This window comes from Lactuca serriola, chromosome 2 (assembly GCF_051521515.1).
Source record: "Lactuca serriola cultivar US96UC23 chromosome 2, Lser_US96UC23_V15, whole genome shotgun sequence".
NCBI classification, from domain to species: domain Eukaryota; kingdom Viridiplantae; phylum Streptophyta; class Magnoliopsida; order Asterales; family Asteraceae; genus Lactuca; species Lactuca serriola.
Genome location: NC_136409.1, coordinates 215215186 through 215238605, shown reverse-complemented (window position 1 = coordinate 215238605; position 23420 = coordinate 215215186). Strand labels below are relative to the sequence as shown.

The following is a 23420-nucleotide window of genomic DNA, read 5'->3' as shown; positions in this document are numbered from 1 at the left end:
AAACCTATCCACAATCACATCCCAGCTACTGACATGACTCATAGACCCACCCACCGGAATTCCAAGGTAAGAAAAAGGAAAAATAGCTCCAGCACATCCACTAATAGAAGCAAGAGAAGTAAATTCTGACTGATTAACCCCAACACCCAACAAACTAGATTTAAAGAGATTAATCTTTAAACCCGAAACCATATAAAAACAACGGAGAATAGGGATAAGATTTCGAAAAGTACCCTCCTCCTATTTAGCCAAAAACAAAGCATCATCGACATTCTCTAAATTAGCCTCTTTAACCTTAACTCCACGAAAATTCCCAGAAGCAACCGCATCCTCTATGGCTATATGAAGACCCTCCATAGCAATAAGAATAAAAAAAAGGAGAGACTGGATCACCTTGACGTAAACCTCTAAAAAGTTGAAACTCTTCAGTTGGGTTGCCATTAACAAGAATAGAAGATCTAGCATTTTTTAGTAAACCATGAATCCAAGACCTCCACCTATCACCAAAGCCCATAAACCCCATAATTTGATCCAAATAGACCCAACTAATGGAATCATACGCTTTCTCAAAGTCAACTTTAAAAATAAGAAATTTCTTATTTTTCTTTTTCCCCCAAGAAATCATCTCACTAACCATAAAGGGCCTAATTAAAATTTGTCGACCTTTAAGAAAGCCGAGTGCTCCACACTAATAACATCAGGAAGCACCACCGCCAAACGTTTTGCTAAAAGTGTAGCAATAATCTTGAATTGTATCCCAATAAGGCTAATAGGTCGGAAATCCTTCACAAGTAACATATTCTTAACCTTGGGGATAAGACTAATGAACGAGGAATTACAACCCACCGGAATAATAGGTTTATAAAAAAATTCCTGCACAAAAGCAATCACATCATCACCCAAGATATCCCAATAGTGTTCAAGAAACTGAATGGAAAAGTCATCCAGACCTGGGGCTTTATCCCCACCACAATCCTAAACCGCCTCCTTAATCTCTTCTACAATAAAAGGCCTCTCTAATCCCAAAGCATTCTCCGACGTATTAGTAGAAAATCGATTACTTCTCTCCGCCATCCGAATACCATTAAACGCTTGAAACTTAGAAGAGTAAAAATAAAAAAATTCTTATTTTATTGCCACCGGATCCGTAACCCACTCACTAATTACCGAGACCCCACGAACTAACATCTGACGTCTTTTTTTTCAACATACCATGTAAAAAGCTAGTATTCTCATCACCTTCAATAGTTCATTTCACCTTAGCTTTCTGGACCACATCCGACACCTCCTGTTTTTCAATAGATGCCAAAGACCCAAGAACCTATTTTTTTAATTACATAAATCAATAGAGATATCGCCACTATCAATACAATTATCAATATCATGCAACCGAGACTTCAAATCAACCTTTTGATGCTCACGGATCTCCTTAGCCTGGACATGCCACTCCCGCATCCTATTCTGAATAAACTTAAGCTTATTTTTTTAGCACAACAAATTTACTCCAACTTTGATTCACCACAAACTCTGAAGCACTTACTTGAATCACCTCATCAAAGCCATCCAACAACATCCACATATTAAATAATCTAAAAGGAGGAGGACCATAAGCAACCTTAACTTCATGTACCAAAATAGGACAATGATCAGACCACAACCGATCTAACACTGCCACCTGTAAACCCTGAAACCGATCGTAAATACCCTCAGACACCAAAAATTGATCTAATTTACTAAGCTAGACATGAGAAAAGTCAACCCTAGTAAATTTCTTCCCAATCATAGGCACATCCACAACCCCCACATCATCTACAAAATCATTAAAAATCACCAACAGAAGATGAACAGAAAACGGATCCAAACCTCTCCTCAACACTTCTAACCACATTAAAATCACTAAAAATAACATAATTACCCCCATATCTACTAATAAAAGAAGAAATATAATTCCACAGCAATCGTTTCTCTATAACATCTTGAGGAGCATAAACATTCACCATACAACATTCCATATTAAATGGCACCTATATACCTCGAAAAATAACAACATTGATGGTACAAACAATGTTATTTTTTTGAAACACATTAGGATCCCAAATCGATAAAATACCCCCCTGATCTCCCACGAACACTACTAAAAGCAAAACCAAAATTACAATTCCCCCACATACTTATAACTTTGAAGAGATCCAACTGAGTCATTCTAGTTTCTTGTAACCCCAAAAACGACCCACCATTTTTAACACAAAAAGACTTCACCCAATTCCTTTTATGATAAGAACGGGTGCTACATATATTTAAAGACATGCAATTCATTAAACAATCTGAATCACACCAATAATAGCCAAAATTTGTTTCACATTATCTTTGTTACCCTCCATATCATAACCAAGCAACCTTCTCATTTCAACATACCGTGTCATGATATTTGAAATATCTTTAATAATAGACGGGACTTGTTTTTTCAACAATCTCAAAGAACCATGAGAACTAGCAGAATTAGACTTCATTTTACTAGTTCCATGATCCAACTCAATATCACACTTGAAACCAGGTAGATGTGAAAAAGACTAAGCCGATACATTATCATCACCCAACCCTTGAACAACCTCCACCGTAGGACCTGCCACTGTAGCAATCAGGACAACCGAAATTGTTCCAGAACCGTCAACATCTACCAGACCAACCATAGGAACATCTAATGGCACCGAATTGAACACCCTCCTGTTGGCATCAGATTTTAACGAATCTGTTTGAAAAAAATCGGCCTTTCCGGTCCACAAAACCTGCCCCTGTTACTAACAGAATCCTGCTCAATGCCAAATGAATTATCATTCTCCATATCAATAGACTAAACTTTACCCTTATGTATCATTTCCCATTTCTTCTTCAACTACAACATCATCAAAACCATTAACACCCTTTTCCGAATCACCAGAGAGAGAAGGTAGATCACAATCTAGTGCTTCTTCCTTACTAAAAATATTAGGTTCCCAATTTGACAATTCTCTAACCACTACATCATACAAAATTCCTTGTACCACCAAAGACAATTTATCATGAATTAATGAAGGTTTAGTTTCTTTAATACAAACTCTTTTAATCGACAATGGAGCTTGATTATCATCATCCAAGAAACACACTTCACCCCAAATTTCTGTCACCTTATTCACTACACCATCATTCCATGCACAACATGGTAAGCCAAAAATTTTAATCCAAACAACCCTCTCTAAGACTTTAAACCCATTAAACACAAATTTGAAATTAGAGAAAAAAGAACGAACATAAGAAGACTTCTTAAACTTAGTACACATCATATCTAAATCAAACTCCACATAAACCCAATCACCACCCAAATATTTGACTGTAAATCATGAAAACCTTCCTCTTTCAGCAAGACTAATAACTTCAGGATCAACCTAACACTTCTAAATTGACAAAAAACTGATGGTTTCAAAGCCAAATCATTAACAAGAACACTTTCACCATTAAGACCTAATCCATTAAAGCCAAAGATGTAAGTCCTTAATCCATTAAGAGTTTCACCCAAAAACTTCCAAGAAGCTAAAGGGGACTCTCAAGGTCCATAAAAATGATTGCTTTATGGACATGCATGCCTCATGCATGTCAATAATCCATTCTAGGTCAAAAATGAAGAAATTTAAACCATAACTCATATGCATGGATCCAATAATCAACCAACTTCTATATCTGAACGTTATCATACTCAAGGGACCCTTAGAATGTATAAAGTTGCCAACTTTATGTGTTCCTTCTATTCAAACTTGCTTGATCATGAAAAACATGGGACAACAACTTAGATCTAACCACTTTAAGCAATAAAGTTTGAGCCTTTGACACTTACAAAGGTCTAAAAACAATATGAGATGATGATGATTTTTCCTTTCAAGATCAACCAATAAAACACCTTCTTCTCATTCTTCTTCAAGCCAACAAATGCTCCAAAAAGCCAAGAATCACCAAGGAATCAGGGTTATGGTTTTTCTGAGGTAAAAAGGTGTTGGAGGCTGGTAATGAACCCTAAAATTGACTTAGAGGGGCTTAAATACAAAGGAAACCCCAAAAGATCATGGGCTTGGGTTGTAGTAGGTTTCACGTCATGACACCTTGTGTCTCACGTCGTGAGGATGGTCCGAATCACATTTTGCCCTTAACACGTCGTGAGCACCCAATAGCCACGTCATGTCACTCGATTTCCTCAAAAAAATCAACCTTTTGACTCCTTGAAACCGTAAATCGATCCATCCTGGAAAACAAGTGTTACATTATAACTTGATATTGATTAAAATGTTGATAGTGAAATCAACTTTAACTGTTTAGGCATGAACCAAATCGAAGATAGTTAAGAAAAAAAACATCTTAATCAAAAAAAGATCATTGTGATCATGTACAACTAAATGCATAGGATTATCATGAGTGTAAATCGTCTAATGCGAGATGAATTGATGGAATGATGATTCTATACGAAACTTATGTGATGCTCGATTTCGAGTTGAATAGATGAATTCTTGAGAATGGACTACATAAAAAACAACTAAATATATGGGATCAAGATCTAAGTATGATAGAGATCATTTTTCACTTCTAGGATCTTAAAATCGTAAAATCTTGAGATCAAGATTGGTATCTTTACAACCATTGTTTATCGCAATAATATTTCCGATGTATACCTTTTTGAAAACCCAATAACACATCAACGTATAAAACATGTTGAAAAATGACATTCATTTTGTTCGTGAACAAATACGTATTTGGCGAATCAAAGTTATGCATGTGTCCAATGATTATCGGTATGTAGACATCTTTGTTAAAGGCCTAACTCGACACCTCTTTCATCAGGTTTTAAGAGCAATTTGAGCATTTGATATCATGCGGCTCAAATTGCAGGAAATACTAGATGTGTGTGTGTGTCTATATATATATATATATATATATATATATATATATATATATATATATATATATATATATATATATATATATCCCCAATAATTATCCTGTTGTATTATACTATTATTGGTATAGATTCTATTTCCGTAGTTTTGTTGACCTATATTCTCTATTTATACATTGGTTAATTATAATGACAAATGAGATGAATGAGATCATTCCACAATCTTTTAAATTGAATTAAATCTGATCTTTAAAAATAACAAAACTTGTGTTTTAATTAAGATGAATGGTCACTTGTCTAATAATAAAACTAGGATAAGACTCACTTGGAATGTTAATATCTTATAAAAGAAAAGCAACTAGTAGTTGAAATGTAAGAAAAGAAAATAAACTAATTAAAAGCGATGTTAGAATCAACTTGATCCATTTCCAAATTCCAATTACAAACAACGTGATCAAATATTAGAACACATGTCGAAAAAGAAAAGGTGATGTGTACCTACTGATATCATTACCTTTTTTTATATAGGTTTTTATATGAGAGGTGAGGTGATTCGTAAATTACAAATTTTATCTCCATACAACAATTTATATTTTAAAATATTGTATCGTACAACTATACTAAACATATAAAACGTTGTGTCGTAAATATACGAAGGAGAAATCATATAATAGGTCTGGCCCAATTAACTAAACACGTAATTGAAACGTTTTAATTTCTTATCAAAGAACTACTGAAATACTATGAAATTGGAAAGCATTAAAAAGGAAGGAAAAAGAAACAAAGGGAGGATGTGGGGGACTTGTGTCCATTCACTGGATCTGAATAATTGAGAGCATGTGTGGCTGCCTGTTAATCGAACGTGATGGCTGATGGGTATTTGTCACGATTGTATCACGGCCCAATAGCACAACTTCTGCTAAATGCTCATTATTCAACACCCCAATTATGAATAAACTTTCATTTGGTTATTTAGGAACGTAAATGATGTAAAATAAGGCTATTTATGCTAATAGAACTTCAATGAAAGTCAGAAAGGAATAAAAACGCAACAAAAGGTTAAAAAAAAAGAAATAAAGAAATGTAAATTTATTATAGTTCATATAAATACAATCGACAATTTCAAACAAAACAAACGGATCTAGGTGGTTCCCATGGTAGCCCAAGATGTTCCTCAAAAAAATTTCAGTAGTGTACTTTTTTTTCCGATTTTTTTTTTTTCAATAGTGTAATTTTTTTCGGATACCCCTTTACTCCATTTTACTTTGATCTTGGCTCCGTCAAAATCATATGAAACTTAATCAAAACCAAATTATTTATATTTTGTTTAAAATCAATTTACTTTTGAATCAAACAATGCACCAATTTCTTTGTATCACGAAGAGCTGGAAGAGCTGATGTACGTGTAACTTAAGTTCCTCCGTTGTTTGGTTTCAAAAATAAACTATTGTTAAAAGTAGTCTTACAGATGTCTAAGGTGTTTGTTTTTTACTTTTTTTTTTCTTGCAAAAACTCTTTTTTGATCATTTTTGTATGTGGGCTTCTCCTAAAATCTTTTGGAAACCACTTCTCACCGTATTCACGTATTTCTAGAGTCTAGACATCAAAATCCTGTTTATAAAAAATGGGCTCAATAAATCGCAATCATCTATTGTTGAGTTGTTGTGCTTACTAGGCCCATGTTTTTAGCCTATTCAATAGTTAACATAGAAAATGACAAAATAAAGCTGCATAGGAGGAGTGGACAACTGTATAGGGGCGAATTTATTATTATTATTATTATTATTATTATTATTATTATTATTATTAAAACTTATAATAAAGCTCTGGGCTTTTTTTTCTGACTCGTTCTAAACCTTTGAAAATATTTAATTTCTCAGGACCGACTCTGATAATCATATCTACATACATAACAAAAAGTTTGCATACAATATTAAAATACATGGTCCTCAAAACGCTAATGAGTATAAGGAGTCGTTTGATAGTTGCTAACTGGGTTAGAACAGACTGGGTCAGAAGCTGACTGAGTTAACTGCTGACTAAAACTTGTTGTTTGATTTTGCATATATTGATTGTGCAAAATGACTATATTACCCTCAAAGTGTCTATCTTCTGATTTCATGGTTTTTGAGTTCTCTATGAAGCAATCATACCTTCTGAGACATTGAGGATTATCAAATAAGCACAGTCGAAATTTGAAAACCAATTTATTAGGAGCTTTTTGAAGAAATCTTACCTTAATAACCTCTTTCATTTCTTGAACTCTAAAATTAAGACTTTTATTAACAGTCAAGAATACAGTTTACAATAGTTTTCACACACACACACACACACACACACATATATATATATATATATATATATATATATATATATATATATATATATATATAGGGAAAAAGGAATATACATTACAGTCTCACCTAAGCTTAGGTACTAAACCTCTTGAAAATATATTGTTTTACTATATAAAGATTACGGTTAATGAATTCACGATTAATACTTCAAGATGTAAATTCAAGATCGACACAATAGGGTTTAGGGTTTAGGGTTTAGGTTTATGTTTAGGGTTTAGGGTTAAGGTTTAGGGTTTAGGGTTTAGGGTTAGGGTTTAGGGTTTAGGATTTAGGGTTTAGTGTTTAGATTTACGGTTTAGTGTTTAGCTTTAGTGTTTAGGGTTTAAATTTATGGTTTAGGTTTAGGTTTAGGGTTTAGTAATGTTCACTTGGATGAAGTAATAAACGATAATTGAGGAAAGAAAACGGAGATGATAAAACGATAATGAAAGAAAGAAATGTTATGGAGAATGATATATTTACCAAATGAAACCAAACTGGGTATATTTAGCATGTTAAAATGACATATTTTAGAGGTTTAGTACGTAAGATTAGGTGGGGCTATAATGTATATTCTCTACCCCCATATATATATATATATATATATATATATATATATATATATATATATATATATATATATATAAAAGCACTACATCAAAACCAATTCAATGTTTCTAAATAATCACGACTCTATCCATTCTGATCCATTGTGATACTTTAAGTCTTCAATTCTATCTGAAACACAACATCGCTTCATGTAAAGGGTTTAAATCTTTAATCACTTTCTTCATCACCAAATCTGAAGAAAAAAAATAGTTATGCAGAGCTCCATAGAAGCAACCGTCTCTTTGTTTGCTGTCACACATCATAAAGTTTGCATGAAATTAACAAAAACAAGCTAACCTTTAAACAAATAACAAGTTAGCAATTAGTAATGATGTGAACCTGAAAATCTGTTTGAGAGGCTGAATAACCAAGATAAGAGACAAACACAAGAGATACAGAGATACCAAAGGTTGAAGAAAGGAGGAGAAATTCTTCTGGAATCTCAGTATCGTCGATATATAAAATCAAAATTTTCAGAATCAAATAGAAAACACTATCTACAGACTATAATTCACAAATTACGTGAATCAAGAATTTAGAAAACAATCAAACATTAAACAGAAAATCGAAAACTACAAGAATCATAAATAAAAAACAACATATAAAATTAGATATCCAATTGGATACTCAAAATCAGAAATCGAAATTTACCAGAAAAACAAGTGTGATTGTGCAACCACAACTATGGGCAGATGGGTTATTCCATCGTCAATCGACAACATACATATGGTGGAGGAGGACGTTGGAGAAGCAGGAAGGTGCAGTCGGTGGCTCTGCTTAGTAGGCCGTTGGACGTCGATCATAGGGTGGAGGAGGACGGCGTGTTCTGAGCAAGGGAAGGATTGGCTGACGAATGAGATGGATGGTTTTTGGGGTTTCTAGTTTCAGTGCTTGAGAAAGAAACCGATCTTCAATTTGAGTGGGGAAGCGTTCGGAAGAGATGAAAGACAGGAAGTGATCCATCTAGCGCCAAAAGGGCAAGATGGGCAGATGCTAAAGATGACCCAGTCTGGAGCTTTTTTCCTTGGACCGATTCTGAGGATTTAGGAGAGTTATGAACCGAGTCAGACACAATAATCATGACATCAAACAAACTGACTCATACTGAATCCACAAAAATGTCTGACTGGACTGGGTCAGAAGACAATCAAACAACCGCTAATTAAACATCGATTGGGCCTCAACTAACATCCTCACAACTGCTACCAGAATAACATGTTCCCGACCTTAACTAGTTTTTTTTCTTCTTAAAATAATAAAAGATAATTAATAAAAAATAAAAGTACTAATAATTCAACCTAGTAATATGGATTTATTAACCAAGCACGTAACTGGTCCTTCGTAATTGGCCAAGATTCAAAATATGATAAGATGGTATAACCAGTTAGAATTTTTTGGACATGATTGGCCTTCCTTAAACAAGACCTTTCTTTAACTGATCTCGGGCCCAATTTGGATAGCCGTACGTCTTGCCACCTCTAATAGTCTAATCTCAGGTGCACAAATCGTATTTTTGGAAACTGAATCAATTTTAAATCGGTTCGGTTTGAATCAACAAAGTCAAAACCGTTTAGACTAAAACTGAATCAAATTGAATCTGGTTCAAACTGAAAGGTAACTAAACCTATACAAACCGGATCAGGCCGGACTGAAACCGGATTGGAAGAAACGGTTTAGATAAACTGATCTGATTAAGTTTTATTTAACTTTTTTTTTTGTCTTTGCCCTACTTTAGGTTTTGGTTATTGGTAACCGGGTTGAAATCAATTTTTCTTATTTGTTGTATTGTGTTGGCCCACTTTGTTTTGTGTTTTTAGCCCAAACAAAAATGAGAGAAGAAATGATGAATAGAAAAAAGATTCTCTCTCTCTCTCTCTCTATATATATATATATATATATATATATATATATATATCCTCCTAAATAAATATTATCCACTTGTCAATTATTGGTTTGTTTCAATTTTTAAAATTAAAATCATATACTTATATATGTAAAGTATTAAGTATCATATATATGATATTAAATTGCAATAAATACGCTTTTTCCTTTCTTATTTTAAAGTTGTACATTAAAAAATATTTTTTATTCACACTTTAATGTTTAATCTTTTTTTAAATCAACCAGTATAATACACAGGTTTCACACCTTATATATATATATATATATATATATATATATATATATATATATATATATCCTCCTTAATCCTCCTTAATAAATGAAGATTTTTTGCCACATGTCAATCTTTAATTAATTTTGACACTTGTCGTTTTGTTGTATTTTTTAAATAAATATTATCCACTTGTCAATTATTGGTTTGTTTCAATTTTTAAAATTAAAATCATATACTTATATATGTAAAGTATTAAGTATCATATATATGATATTAAATTGCAATAAGTACGCTTCTTCCTTTCTTATTTTAAAGTTGTATATTAAAAAATATTTTCTATTCATACTTTAATGTTTAATCTTTTTTTAAATCAACCAGTATAATACATGAGTTTCACACCTTATATATATATATATATATATATATATATATATATATATATACACACTAGCCGTTTACTCGTGCTAAGCGATGGATAGTGTATAGTTTCTTTCAGAAATTAGTTTCTAAAGGTGGATAATAATTAGTTTCAATTCAACGATGGTATTGCAATGATAATTTGTTATAAACACTTGAAAGCAATGAAATAAAGACCCAATCAATCTTTGAGTCATGATTTATGTTTGGTCCTGCAAGGTCACTTTGCTACGGACACTTGCAAGCAATTGTGCTCCAAGGATAAATTCTTGTTAATTAGGATATATTTGAGGATTTTTTAAACTAGTCATATGATATCATATCTTTATTAAACAATAACGATATTTGGATCTTTTTTGGCATACTATGATAATTAGATATGTTGTATTCATTTAAAAAACTGAAAAGCTAGTTGTTAAATAAAAAGTTAGTTGGTAACTGAAAATTTAGCTGATAAAAAATAACGTTTGGTAAAACTAGCTGAAATATATTAAATTACATAAAATGACATGTAAGAGTATGTGCGTATATAATTAATTAAGGGGTGTATTTGAATTTTTTTTAAAAAGCTTCTGAAAAGCTAGTCTAAGTGACTTTTCAAAAAACTAGTTTGTAAGCTACTTTTTGGCTTCCCAAATATGACAAAATAAAAAAACTCGAAAAATAAGTTAGCTTATCAGCTAGCTGTGACGCGCCAAACACAGCCTTAGACAAAATTAACTACTAATAATAAATAATTAACTCAAGTGACAATCAGTCTCTAGTCTAAGCCATCATAGTCATATGTGAAATCCAACAGCCAAAAAAATTCAAGAAAGAAAGCAAAATAACAGAATACATTGCAATTTAATGGTTTGGAATATTTAAAATAAATAAATAAATAATGCATGACGCTCCTATAGCAAAATGAAGAGCAAAGATATTAAATCCCACAAACGCCCCCATGGTTCCCGCTTGAACAAACCTGCAACTAATTCAACATAAAAATAGAAAAGGAAATAAAAATCAGGAATGGTCATTCATAAACCGAAAAGAAGAATATTATGATACTAGGTGTAAGACCCATGTATTACATGGGTTCATTTAAAAAAAATATGAAATTCTAAAATTTTAAGAAGTTTAAATTTATAAAAAAAATTAGAAAAATATTGAATTATTAAAACTTAAGTGTTTTTCTCCTTTAAATTTAAACATATAATTTAAATAAATAAACAAAGGAGACTAATGGGGTTTTAATTTTGAAAATTTGAAATTAGAAGAAAAGTCAATTATTAAAATTGATATGCATTTATTATTACATTTATTGCAATTAATACATTTAATCAATTATTATATGGAATTTAATAAAAATGAAAACAACCACAAAATGCCATGTGAAAAAAAATTTAATTGAAAATAACCACAAAATGACAAGTGGCAAAATCAATGAAAGTGTGGCATGTGACAAAATGATTTTCATTTATTAGAGTAGATTATAAGAAAAGAATATTGTAATTTACTTAATAAATTTTGAAAAAAAAATTACACATGTTATGTTATAATTTTCCCTAACATTCATGATGTATTTTTCATTCATATGGAATGAACTATTCTATTTCGGTCGTGATTCGATCATACCAAATAGTAGCTAAATATATTTTGATAAATTAATGTTGCAAAGAAGTGAACACCACCTTGGAGATCTTAAATGTTTACAGGAAGATAAGAAATAAATAGACAAAATTGCAAAAATGGTCCCTGTGGTTTGTCATTTTTTGTGGATAAGGTCCAAAAAAACGTTTATTAGAAAAAAGGTCCCTAATTGATAGTTTTGTTGTGGTTATAGTCCCTACCTCGTTAAGTTTAACAGCATGACCGTTAACTTTTGGCAAATGACAGATTTACCCCTGGGACTATTTCTACAGTTTTATCTTTTTACATAACTATAAGGACCAATTATGCAATATTTCTTTTTTATTTTATTGAATTATTAAATAATTGAATTATTTTTTTCTTTTTAACTTTTTTCTTATTGTATTAATTTTTATTGGATTATTATATATTAATAAATATTATATTTAATATATTATATTTATATATTAATAAATATTACTTTTTTATTATTAACTTTTTAAATTTTTTTTGAATTTCTTCTTTATTGCATTAATTTTTTGTTGGATTATTATATATTAATAAATATCATTTTAACATATAATATTTATCTATTAATAAGTGTTATTTTATAAGATTATTACAATCATTTACTTATTATTTTTTATTTTTTATTTCGTTAATTCTTTTGATTGGATTATTATATATTAATAAATATTATTTTTAATATATTATATTTATATATTAATAAATATTACTTTTTTTATTATTAACTTTTTAATTGATTTTTTTTATTTTCTTCTTTATTGCATTAATTTTTTTATTGGATTATTATATATTAAAAAATATTATTTTTAGCATATAATATTTATCTATTAGTAAGTGTTATTTTAATGGATTATTAATTTTATTTAATTAATTTTTTTATTGCATTAGTTCTTTTTATTGGATTATTAATTTAAATTTATTAATTTTATTTATAATAAATAATATTTTTTTGATTGTTTTTATTTTTTTTAATTTCTTTCTTTATTGTTTCAAATAAAAATACCAAAAAATCTCACCCACCCCACATTCTCTAATTTATTTTAAATATTTGGAATATATTTTATATATTTTGGACAACAACGCTAGGGGTGTTCAAGAGGCGATTCAGATCGGATAGTAAAAAAATTATAAACCATGACAACGGGGCGGGTACCTTGCTAGCACTAACCGTAACCGAACCGAATTGCTAAAAAAACCGAACCGAACCGAACCGTATAAAGGCGGGTAACCACGGTTCGGTTCACGGGTATCCGTTAAATATAAAAAATAATAATCAATCAAAACTACAAACTCCATTTTAAACAATTCTTTTCTAAAAATAAAAAACTCACAAAATGAAGAAAAAAAATCAGTGCTTGCTAATAAACCAACTATTTAATATTATAAAACCAATAATTAATTCTTTGATATATTGATATTTAATATTTATTAATTCTTGTTTTTTTGCATGTGGCCTCAAACTAATTCTTTGGTTTTTTCGGTTTTGGTTTTTTCGGATTCGGGTTGGCCAAATCTGAGTATTCACTACTCGGCGGTCGATCGAACGAGTATCGAATAACGAGTTCTATAACTTTGTCACCACCTATAGTGGCTATGGTGGTTTGAAAACCATCGATCTAACATTGTCGTCATCGATGATGGTATCTGTAATGAATGGTCGGCTGGAGGAAGTATGCTTTATGGGGTTTATTTCACAATGTGTGGGTAGTCAACTAGTGTAGTTTTCTTCGAGAATGACGACTGTAATCGATGATCGATGGTTTACAGCGAGATAATACGACGACGGAAGATAGTAAAATGCAACGAATTGAGGAGCTGACCCAGAATGTTTGGTATTTTTATTTAAAACAATAAAGAAATAAATTAAAATAAAATAAAAACAATTAAATAAATATTATTTATTATAAATAAAAATAATAAATTAAAATTAATAATCCAATAAAAAGAATTAATGCAATTAAAAATTAAAAAAAAATAAATTAAATTAATAATCCAATAAAGGAATACTTACTAATAGATAAATATTATATATTAAAAATAATATTTGTTAATATATAATAATCCAATAAAAAAGAACTAATACAATAAAGAAGAAATTAAAAAAAACAATTTAAAAAATAATAATAATAAAAATAATATTTATTAATATATAAATATAATATATTAAAAATAATATTTATCAATATATAATAACCAATCAAAAGAATTAACGAAATAGAAAAGTTAATAAATAGTTAATTAAATTAATTTAATAATAAGAAAAAGTAAATCTTACTAATAGATTAATATTATATGTTAAAAATAATATTTATTAATAGATAAAAATCCAATAAAAAATTATTTCAATAAAGATGAAATTAAAAAAATTGATAATAAAAGTTTATAATAAAAAAGTAATATTTATTAATACATAAATATAATATATTAAAAATAATATTTGTTAATATATAATAATCAAGTAAAAAAATGATACAAAAAATGATACAATAAGAAAAAAAATAAAAAAGAAAAAAGTAATTAAAGTAATTAATATATAACAATTCAATAAAATGAAAAAGAAAATTTGCATAATTGGTCCTTGTAGTTTGGTAAAAAGATAAAACTGCAGAAATGGTCCCAAGGGTAAATCTGTTATTTCTGAAAAGTTAACAGCCATGCCGTTAAACTTAACGAGGTTGGGATCAAAACCGCAACAAAACCATCAAATAGAGACCTTTTTTTGCTAATAAACTTTTTTTTGGACCTTACCCACAAAAATTGACAAACCACAGGAACCATTTTTGCAATTTTATCAAATAAATATGTACCTCCTAAGTTGGAATCCCACGACTAAGGAACGAAGGTTGACCAAGAATGGCCCATTGATTTCCATCAGTAAAAGACACAACAATTTTTGTAAAAACACCAAAAAACATATGAGAGTGCCAACGAAATCGTAGTTTCGAGCTACTAAATTATCAAATTGAAAGTTAGGTAAAAGAGAAAAATTGGTTTCTTTTAACTTTTAAATAATATAAATATTTTTAGTTAATATAGAAAATATTAACCGGTTGAATTGATAAAATGATATTTATATGTTATGCTTTCCTATAATTTTTTTCAAGCATGATTTGCCTTGGTAAACCGCAAATGATTTTTTTTTTTAATTTTTTGGTAAATTAGTGAGAAATAGGGAAAAATAGAAAATGGACTTACATATACTTGATATGATCCAACAACGATATGTTTAGAGTTATCGCATTGTAGTTGTCGAAACCATTTCTCCATTAACCTTCACAAGTTTCACATTTTGAACAATAGTGCTTTCCTTCTATAAACGTGTTGCATACTTGGTAAAAATTACAAAATTTTAGATTATGTAATAATATAATAACTGATATTGAAGTTACTAAGGCAGTACCTTGTAAGGACATAAAATCACTCTCAATGGCTTATGGATTAGTTTTTAATATGAAAACTTTGACTTGTAACATAAAAGAATAAATAACATACATTATATTATGAAATTCAAATTGAAATGTAACATAACTTTATAATAATATAATAGATGAACTTACAGTTTTATTTTAATTTTCCAGATACAAGGATGTGTGTTTGCATATCATTACACAAAACTATTATTTATACATCACTTAAAGACTTATCATCCTCACTCATAAGCCAACAGGAGAAACAAAGAACGAAATCAATTATTCCCAAATGAACAAACATATAAAATTTAAGAAATATTTTATTAAAGGTTTCATCATTCAACCTTTTTAACTACATGTATCAATTGTTGTAAAATCAACAAAAACTCATTTTGTTATCCTAAAGGATGTAAGTAGTCAAGAACAACTGTAATGGATGCATTTGTAGAATATGGTGGTCACTAGTCCTCATAACATACTTTGTGTGGCAGCAATACAAAAATTTAAAACCCTAAGACACAGTTTGAAATTGAATTACACCATTAACAGAAGAAATCATAAAAACCTATACCTTTTGAGTGGGAGAAGACATTTCCAATAGAATAATTAAATCCCTAAATTTGGAAAAATAGATAGATGAAATTAATGGATCTTCCTATCAACCGTAATTGATAACCAAATTTCAAAATAATTCAATCAAAGAAAATAAGAGCCTTTAGAGCAGACCTTATCAGACGGTGATTTCCTATCAATCCTACCATTTTTCAAACCAATAATGAAACCATATCAGTTAAACAATAAGAATGCATGACCTTTCTATTAAAACTATATTTAAGAACAATAACAAAATGGTATCTATATTTTCTATACAAATTGATTATCAGCAAAACCAAAATACATAACCATTCAAATCTTCAGAATTCAAGAAATAACAGGTAAAACATTAATTAAATCGAACTAAAAGTACATAAAGAGTACAATGTTACCCGGGCGAAATGTCAATGAAAGGAGTTCCAATTCCATGGTTAATTAGCTAAAATTAGTTAACACAGGTCTTGAAAAATCCATATCTGGCTTCATCTCTCAATGTCTTCCCATTTAAGGGTCTGTAACACACACACACATAAACACACATAAAGTTAAACACATAAACATAGAGACCGTTAGATAGAGGGTATACACACACACACACACACACAGAGAGAGAGAGAGAGAGAGAGAGAGAGAGAGACCTCGATGGTGTGACTATGGTGTAGAACTGGATCTACTTATAATAAGATATCAAAAATATTGATGAGAGAGAGGGGGTTGAAGAGGAGAAGGAGGAAATGGATTGAAAAGAGATTATGAGGGCTTAAAAAGAAACAAAAAACTAACCATTAAGTTTTAGATTTGACAAAATCAGAAGTAAAAAAAATCCTAGATTTTCTTCGTGTCCAAGTTTCTTTAGCCATGTTCTTCACCAGAGATAGCAGATGCAGAAACAAAGAAACATCAATTTGAGGGTTAGTTTTGGAGGTGGAAAATGATGGTCACCAGTGATGAGGGCGGCAAATTTGTTGTGGTACAATGACTGTACGATAAACCTTGGGGGGGAAGGGGGAGTGATGATCGTTTAGTTGTTGGGAGAAAGTGAGTGATACCGAACAGTGAGAGAGATGTTATATAAAGCGTAGTTGGTGTTGAACGATTCTTTGGCTGAAAGCGATGAATAATAATTCAAAGTCCCGTATCAATCGTTGACCGGATAGGTTTTACATTTCCCGTGATGCATAAAAGGTTTGTACATATTACATTAAAAATTGTAGCTCTTAAAATTCAACATTTGAGGCTAAATGCTTATTAAGGTGTGTGTGTGTGTATATATATATATATATATATATATATATATATATATATATATATATATATATATATATATATATATATATATATATGGGAAAATCATTAGAAAATGCATACTAGGGTTACACATTAAGGATCCAATCAACAAGTGACACATGAAAATTTCTTTAATCATACATTATATACCCTAGACATTATTTAAATTACAAAAATCATCCTTAAGATTTGATAAATTTACATGTTTACCCCTCAAAATTTCAAACATTTAACATGATCAAGTCACCACCACTTGGAAACCATCAATACCTACAAAGAAAACTTAATGAAGTCAAATATAAAAATCCAGAAAATCTACCTTGAAAATTTATCAGAATAAAATGTGAAGCCTCAAAAAGTGAACCCATTTTCAGATCAAACTAGGTAAACTCCAAGCAAATTCTCGAAATCAAACCGGATCATGAACACCCACACATATAAAAGAGCATCAACATTAGCATATTCTGAAGATTAGCATCAAAGTCAGTTACGAATGTACTTTCCGATTCTGTAAGAGGAACCAAGAAAATCGTTAGTCGTGTAGAACCAAATTAGAAAAATAAAAATAAAAAAAATGCAAAACCTAACCTAAATCGATGAAGACAACTTTCCTGATGATGATATTAAAACCTAAAATGCAAAAACTTGGGGTCGATCAAGATGATTTTGCAAATAATGAAATCGATGGAAGACGATTTTCTCGATCAAATCGATGGAAGACGATTTTCCAGATCAAATCGATGAAGTCATGGAGGCGGCTTGTTTGAACCTTGCAGATGATGTTGTTGGAAACCACCACTGGCATCATCAGAAACCGCCGCCACCGACACTATTCACATGGGAAACCACCAAAAATAATATACACACATTAAGGATAAATCAAAGATTCAGTAAATACCTTATATAAGCCAATGGCAACTAAACATCTATACAAATAAGGTGAAAAGTCATTTCGTAACTAATTAAAGAACCACTTGTCTTCCATTTGAGTATGAAATCAGTGAAACAATCTACAAAAAACTTACAAACTTGGAACTACAAAATAAAATCGAGAGAGAAATATTTGTTACCCTCTTCTAAAATTAAACACCACTACACCAAACTAGGAAGATAAAGACACATTCACGCAGGTTTGAATGACAGAGAACAAACAATGGTGACAAAAAAGGTAGGGTTTTTTTTAATATTGTTGGTATGAGGCGTTTTGGGGGAGACGGGAGGAAATGAGATACGAGAAGAGGTTAGATTGCTGATGGTACTGAAGAGCCACACAATCGTATCTAGCTACTTTTGACTAAAAACATATCGAACTAAAATCCTTAATTCATGCAAGAAACCCGATATATCACCTTTCAAATTTTATCCTTTGCTTCAATACACAAATCAAGGGCTTTAATCACTTAATCCAACATTATGTACATCCGAAAAGGGCCTAAACCATATTCATTTGAAGCCCAACACCATCACTTGATCAAGTTTTGACCCAACGTCTCGAAATTAGAATATCACTAAAACCAGGTGTTACAATTCTCCCTCACTTAAACTTTATTTCGTCTTCAAAATCTAACTTGGTTAGAATTCCTAAAAAATGTACTAACACTATTCCACATGCCCCCTCCAATCGCTTCATAACATTAACACATGCAAATTGAAAACTCAATAGACCATGCAGAACCCAACTAATGCCAATAACAATCCAAACACTTGAAAACATCAATTACAACAACCATTTCCCTCTCCCCCAACGATACAATCCCACTTATAGCGAACTACTCAAACCGGGAAAGTCTCAAAGCTATGACCGAACTGACTTATGCTTCATAGAATCAGGAATCCACCAACCTAAAATTTCTAGGGGCAAACATACTAGTTGATGATCATCCACTCATCATACTTATCCCAAGTTTCTAACCAGGAACACCACCAAACCGAGTATAACAATACTCAAAATATTTCGATCAAGAATTTTAACTCAACCTAAGCTCAGAAACCGCCTAAAAGTTCTCAGATACACACTTGACTTCCTGCCAAGTCATCACCAAGCTCCCACGAGTATATCAGTGGTCAATTCGAAAGAAAATCTTGGGCAACATACATACTCCCAAGCACTCGGGGGTACAGTTTAACTAAAAAAAATTCATCTAGGATTCCTACAATGAACTTGTCCACTGGAAAATCAACTCATTTGATACCAATCTTGCAACAACGAATAAAGATCCACTAAGGAACTCCACGAGGAACTGCCGATAAACAACCATGACTTTTCCAACGAGTCAAAATCCTACCAAAACCCAACCTATACTTGTCGACTACTGAGTCATCAAAAATATTCCCATACTGTTTAAAATACCCAATTATGCCAAAGACCAACCGGATTAGACCATGCAGATCTCCATGACATAACTACCGACCCAGCACGTAAGTGACATCCATGAGGGTCCATGACACGTCGTGACACTATCCAACCATTGGAATGAGAAGCTCATGGTTCCTCACCGTTCTTTCCATCATCCAATCTCAGCTATGAAGATTCTCAACTAGCACCCGATGGGCCTATAGACATAGAGCCATCATCCCACCGACCTGCATGAATCTAGTCAACATCCCACTTAACACTTACCAAAACCGTAGGAGCCATACCATACTTAAATATGAAACCCTTCCACAGTCTCACAACCATTCATTGTACAACCTAACTCACACTATAGAATGCTACGAACCAAGTCGTAGACTTACCACACTTCCACAACCGTCTGCCAACCTAGTGAATGCTACGACTACCCTACAATCTTAAAACACTTCCATAACTGTCATGATCCTAACTCATGGTCTTGCCAACTACCCATAAGAATACCTAACCAAAGATCAACACGAGTCGAACCCTTAGCCCGTTGAAGCCTATCAGGCATTCAGGTCGTGCTTCAAACCCCAAAGCCTTCATCAGACAAGAACATGCAGAGAGTTCCTAACATAATCCTCAACCTAAACCTAGCCACATATCCAAAATGTGACCCTACCTCTGCTTCACGTCCTCGAACGAGATAAAATGAATCCTTTACCTTTTATTCCTTGATTACAACAGATCGATGAACACTATTTCTTGTGTGATCCTCGGCTCAAACCATAACTAGAAACCATCTATCCTCTTGTCCCGAGATACGAAACTCCAAGTTGATCGACACTTGAAAATATTTTTGATACTCCCAAGCGCTTCTCCCCCACTTGGAATCAATCACTCCCTAACGACTTCAAGAATTCCACTATATGTCCACAATCCATAATGACAACACCCTAATATTTCCAGCTTGTAATCACAATTCATATTAATAAACATTCTAACTATAAAACCTTCTCAAAGTAATATCCTAATCTTAAATAATCGAATAAATCCTACAATTTATCAACTTATTGAACCAAACTTCCAGTTTGAAGGAAAACTCCATAGTTAACCTGAATGCTAACAGAACCAAGATCGGATTGAATCCTTTCCAATCCTATTGGCATGACCCACCGAAATTATATTTCGTGTAGATCTGAGGCCCTTCCAAAAAAATGTTGCTCCGACACCCTAACCATGGGTCCAAAATATCCATTGCTCCACACTTGAAGAAATATCGATGCACCCACAACATCGTCAAATGATACCACTCAACAAATCTTGAACAATATCAACAACTAAACAAAACCCAAGCGAAAGTGCATCCATCACTCTCTGAAGTAGGTTGATAAATCAATAATAGCTCTACCCTTACTAATGATAGCGATCAGTTCAACGAGCTAACCAAACCTTCAATTGGTATTCAACATGAGCGGCACACACTCCTCTTAACTATATTTTGTTGTCCAAGAAGGGACAGTCAATTACATCGAGTTCTTTGTCTTGAAGCTTTCGATGCAAGGACCACACACACAACCCTGAAAGCATGAATCTAACAATAACTCAACCTGCATCCATGTTCTGATCAATACCTAAATCCTCACCACCATAAAAGATCTCAACAATCTTGAATACTAGATATCCAACAAACTTACACTACAAATTCCTCCGACCCGTTGTGCTGGAACCATCAAAATCAACCTGGCAGTTGATCCTTCAAGCAGAACACTTAGTCCTCCCCCACTCAGGGATTACTCCCTCATTAGCCGACTTCTTCCATGTCGAAGCCTAAAACTGGTTCTTCCAAATACCCTATAAACACGGATCTCGATATGCAAAATGGCATATGGAAATTCTTTGAATGATAACAAAAAAACACAAAGAAATCTTGAGCCTTAGATGGAGACATCATAAACTTTCCCAACATTACAACTTACAACCCTTCAAGAACGATCCATACACCTTTTGATTTACGAAGCATTCCAAAGGCTGAATCCCTGATCCAATAAAACCTAAATATGCTAAAATAGTAGTTCTAATATACTAACTATACGAATGACTATCCATTTACATGTCCATTCTAAATAAAACTGAAGATCAAAATTCACATCCGTGATTTCTTGCGAATCAACCTTCACTTCCTGTCGGACGATAGGTGTTGGGCATTGTACTCTCTTCGCTACCCATACAGAACAGCCGAGTTTGAGATGACCCGATTGGTGACAGTGAAAACACGTCCGACCCTTCTTGCAATCAGGGACGATATGCCCTTTCTTTCCATACTTGTAGCATTTGAACTTGTGGCAAGTAAACCTGTGGGCTCCCCCACACTTGCTGCAAATGTCAAAGTCCCCTCTACTTCCAGTACCTTGGTTAGCAACGTCGAACTCTTCGCTCACCACTGGAAATGTTGAATCACGTGTCAACTTTCTCTTCTCTTGACGCGCTCCCACGTCAAGATCTTTCCCCCTAGTCGCCTCAACAATCTCTTTCACATTCTGAATGGCTGCAGAGAACCTAAGAATTAGTCTTTCATTTATTCGTCCAATGATACCAGACAATTCTTCCAGTAAAATCTGTGAAACCTCATTGGTAATCCAATCGCGTAGTCCTTCGTTGTCCACATTAATCTCGGAGGACTCTGCTCCGAGTCTAGGCACCAAAATCCTATTAAACAAGACCAAGATCTATACTCAAATCAAGGAAAATCACAGGGAATCTAAGAAGCCGTTAGGGTATTGATGTGTGGTTTTCTGTATATCGGGTAAAATGTGATGGATCCCCACCTCATCCCGCCATCAGCTGCTAAAAGGCCCCAACAGTTGGACTCAGACAATAGCTGCACAATAGGGCCGAATCAATTATTCTGAAACTATTTAACCTTTGTAGCATGTAACTTAATGTATTCATTTAATATTTAACTCACATAAATATTAGCCCTACAAAGCACAAAGCAAGCACCATTCGAGCAGAAGAACTCTACATGCAACAAGGCATCTTCCCTAATAGGAATCTCTCCTAATATGCATTCTATCATGCAATCCTGAGCAAATCTTTATTCTAACTTTTAGCATGCATTTCTAACATATCACCAATACACATAAAACAAGTGTGGGTATCTTGGGGAATAAATTTCTTTGATCTCCGACTGATTGTACACATCACATCCTCTCGTTTAGTTATTTTAAAGTTAATGATGAAAAATATTTTGCGGATCCATAGTTTGAGTCTGGAATCACACAAGTATTCATCTAATTCTCTCAAACCATGGCTCTGATACCAACTTGTAACATCCCAAAAACCATTCCAAAGTTTTTCATTTTTATTAAAAACATTTTCATACACTACCAAATAATCAATCATTGTTTTCAAATTAAATCCATAGAGCAAGAGTATCAAATAATATCTTAAGTATAAATCAGCAGGAGGATGTGTACGATCACAAATTCGACTCCCCTCAATCACCATTGGTACCTGAAAAAAATTACAAACAACTAGGTAAGCATGAAGCTTAGTGAGTTCCCCAAAACACCCCACACATTAATACATAAACAATACATGCATACCGGACCCACAATATAAAACTGGATTGCCCCTAGGCCCATAGTCTCCCGACTGGATTGCCCCTGGCCTACAGTCTCCCGATTGGATTGACCTTGGCTCACAGTCTCTCGTCTGGATTACCCCCGATTTTATTGGTATACAACACAAAGTAGTA

The 23420-nt window shown here is 32.3% G+C and overlaps 1 protein-coding gene across 1 annotated transcript; it reads right to left on the bottom strand.

Annotated features, from left to right (window-relative positions):
• Positions 1-648: 648 nt before the first annotated feature.
• On the bottom strand, positions 649-2510 carry LOC145090050 (uncharacterized). Its single transcript, XM_079028405.1, has 9 exons — positions 2375-2510; positions 2131-2324; positions 1916-2024; positions 1745-1809; positions 1541-1684; positions 1408-1461; positions 1259-1321; positions 982-1098; positions 649-873 (listed from the first exon to the last, which is right to left on the bottom strand). Exons 1-9 carry the CDS (start codon positions 2508-2510, stop codon positions 649-651), a joined length of 1107 nt encoding a protein of 368 aa, XP_078884531.1.
• Between the last annotated feature and the right edge of the window lie 20910 nt (positions 2511-23420).

Coding starts and splice junctions, on each gene's coding strand:
- LOC145090050 (XM_079028405.1), bottom strand. CDS start 2,510: ATGAAGTCTAATTCTGCTAGTTCTCATGGTTCTTTGAGATTGTTGAAA. Junction 2,325..2,374: donor GCTTGGTTATGATATGGAGG/GTAACAAAGATA, acceptor GGTGTGATTCAG/ATTGTTTAATGAATTGCATG. Junction 2,025..2,130: donor TTGGTTTTGCTTTTAGTAGT/GTTCGTGGGAGA, acceptor CGAGGTATATAG/GTGCCATTTAATATGGAATG.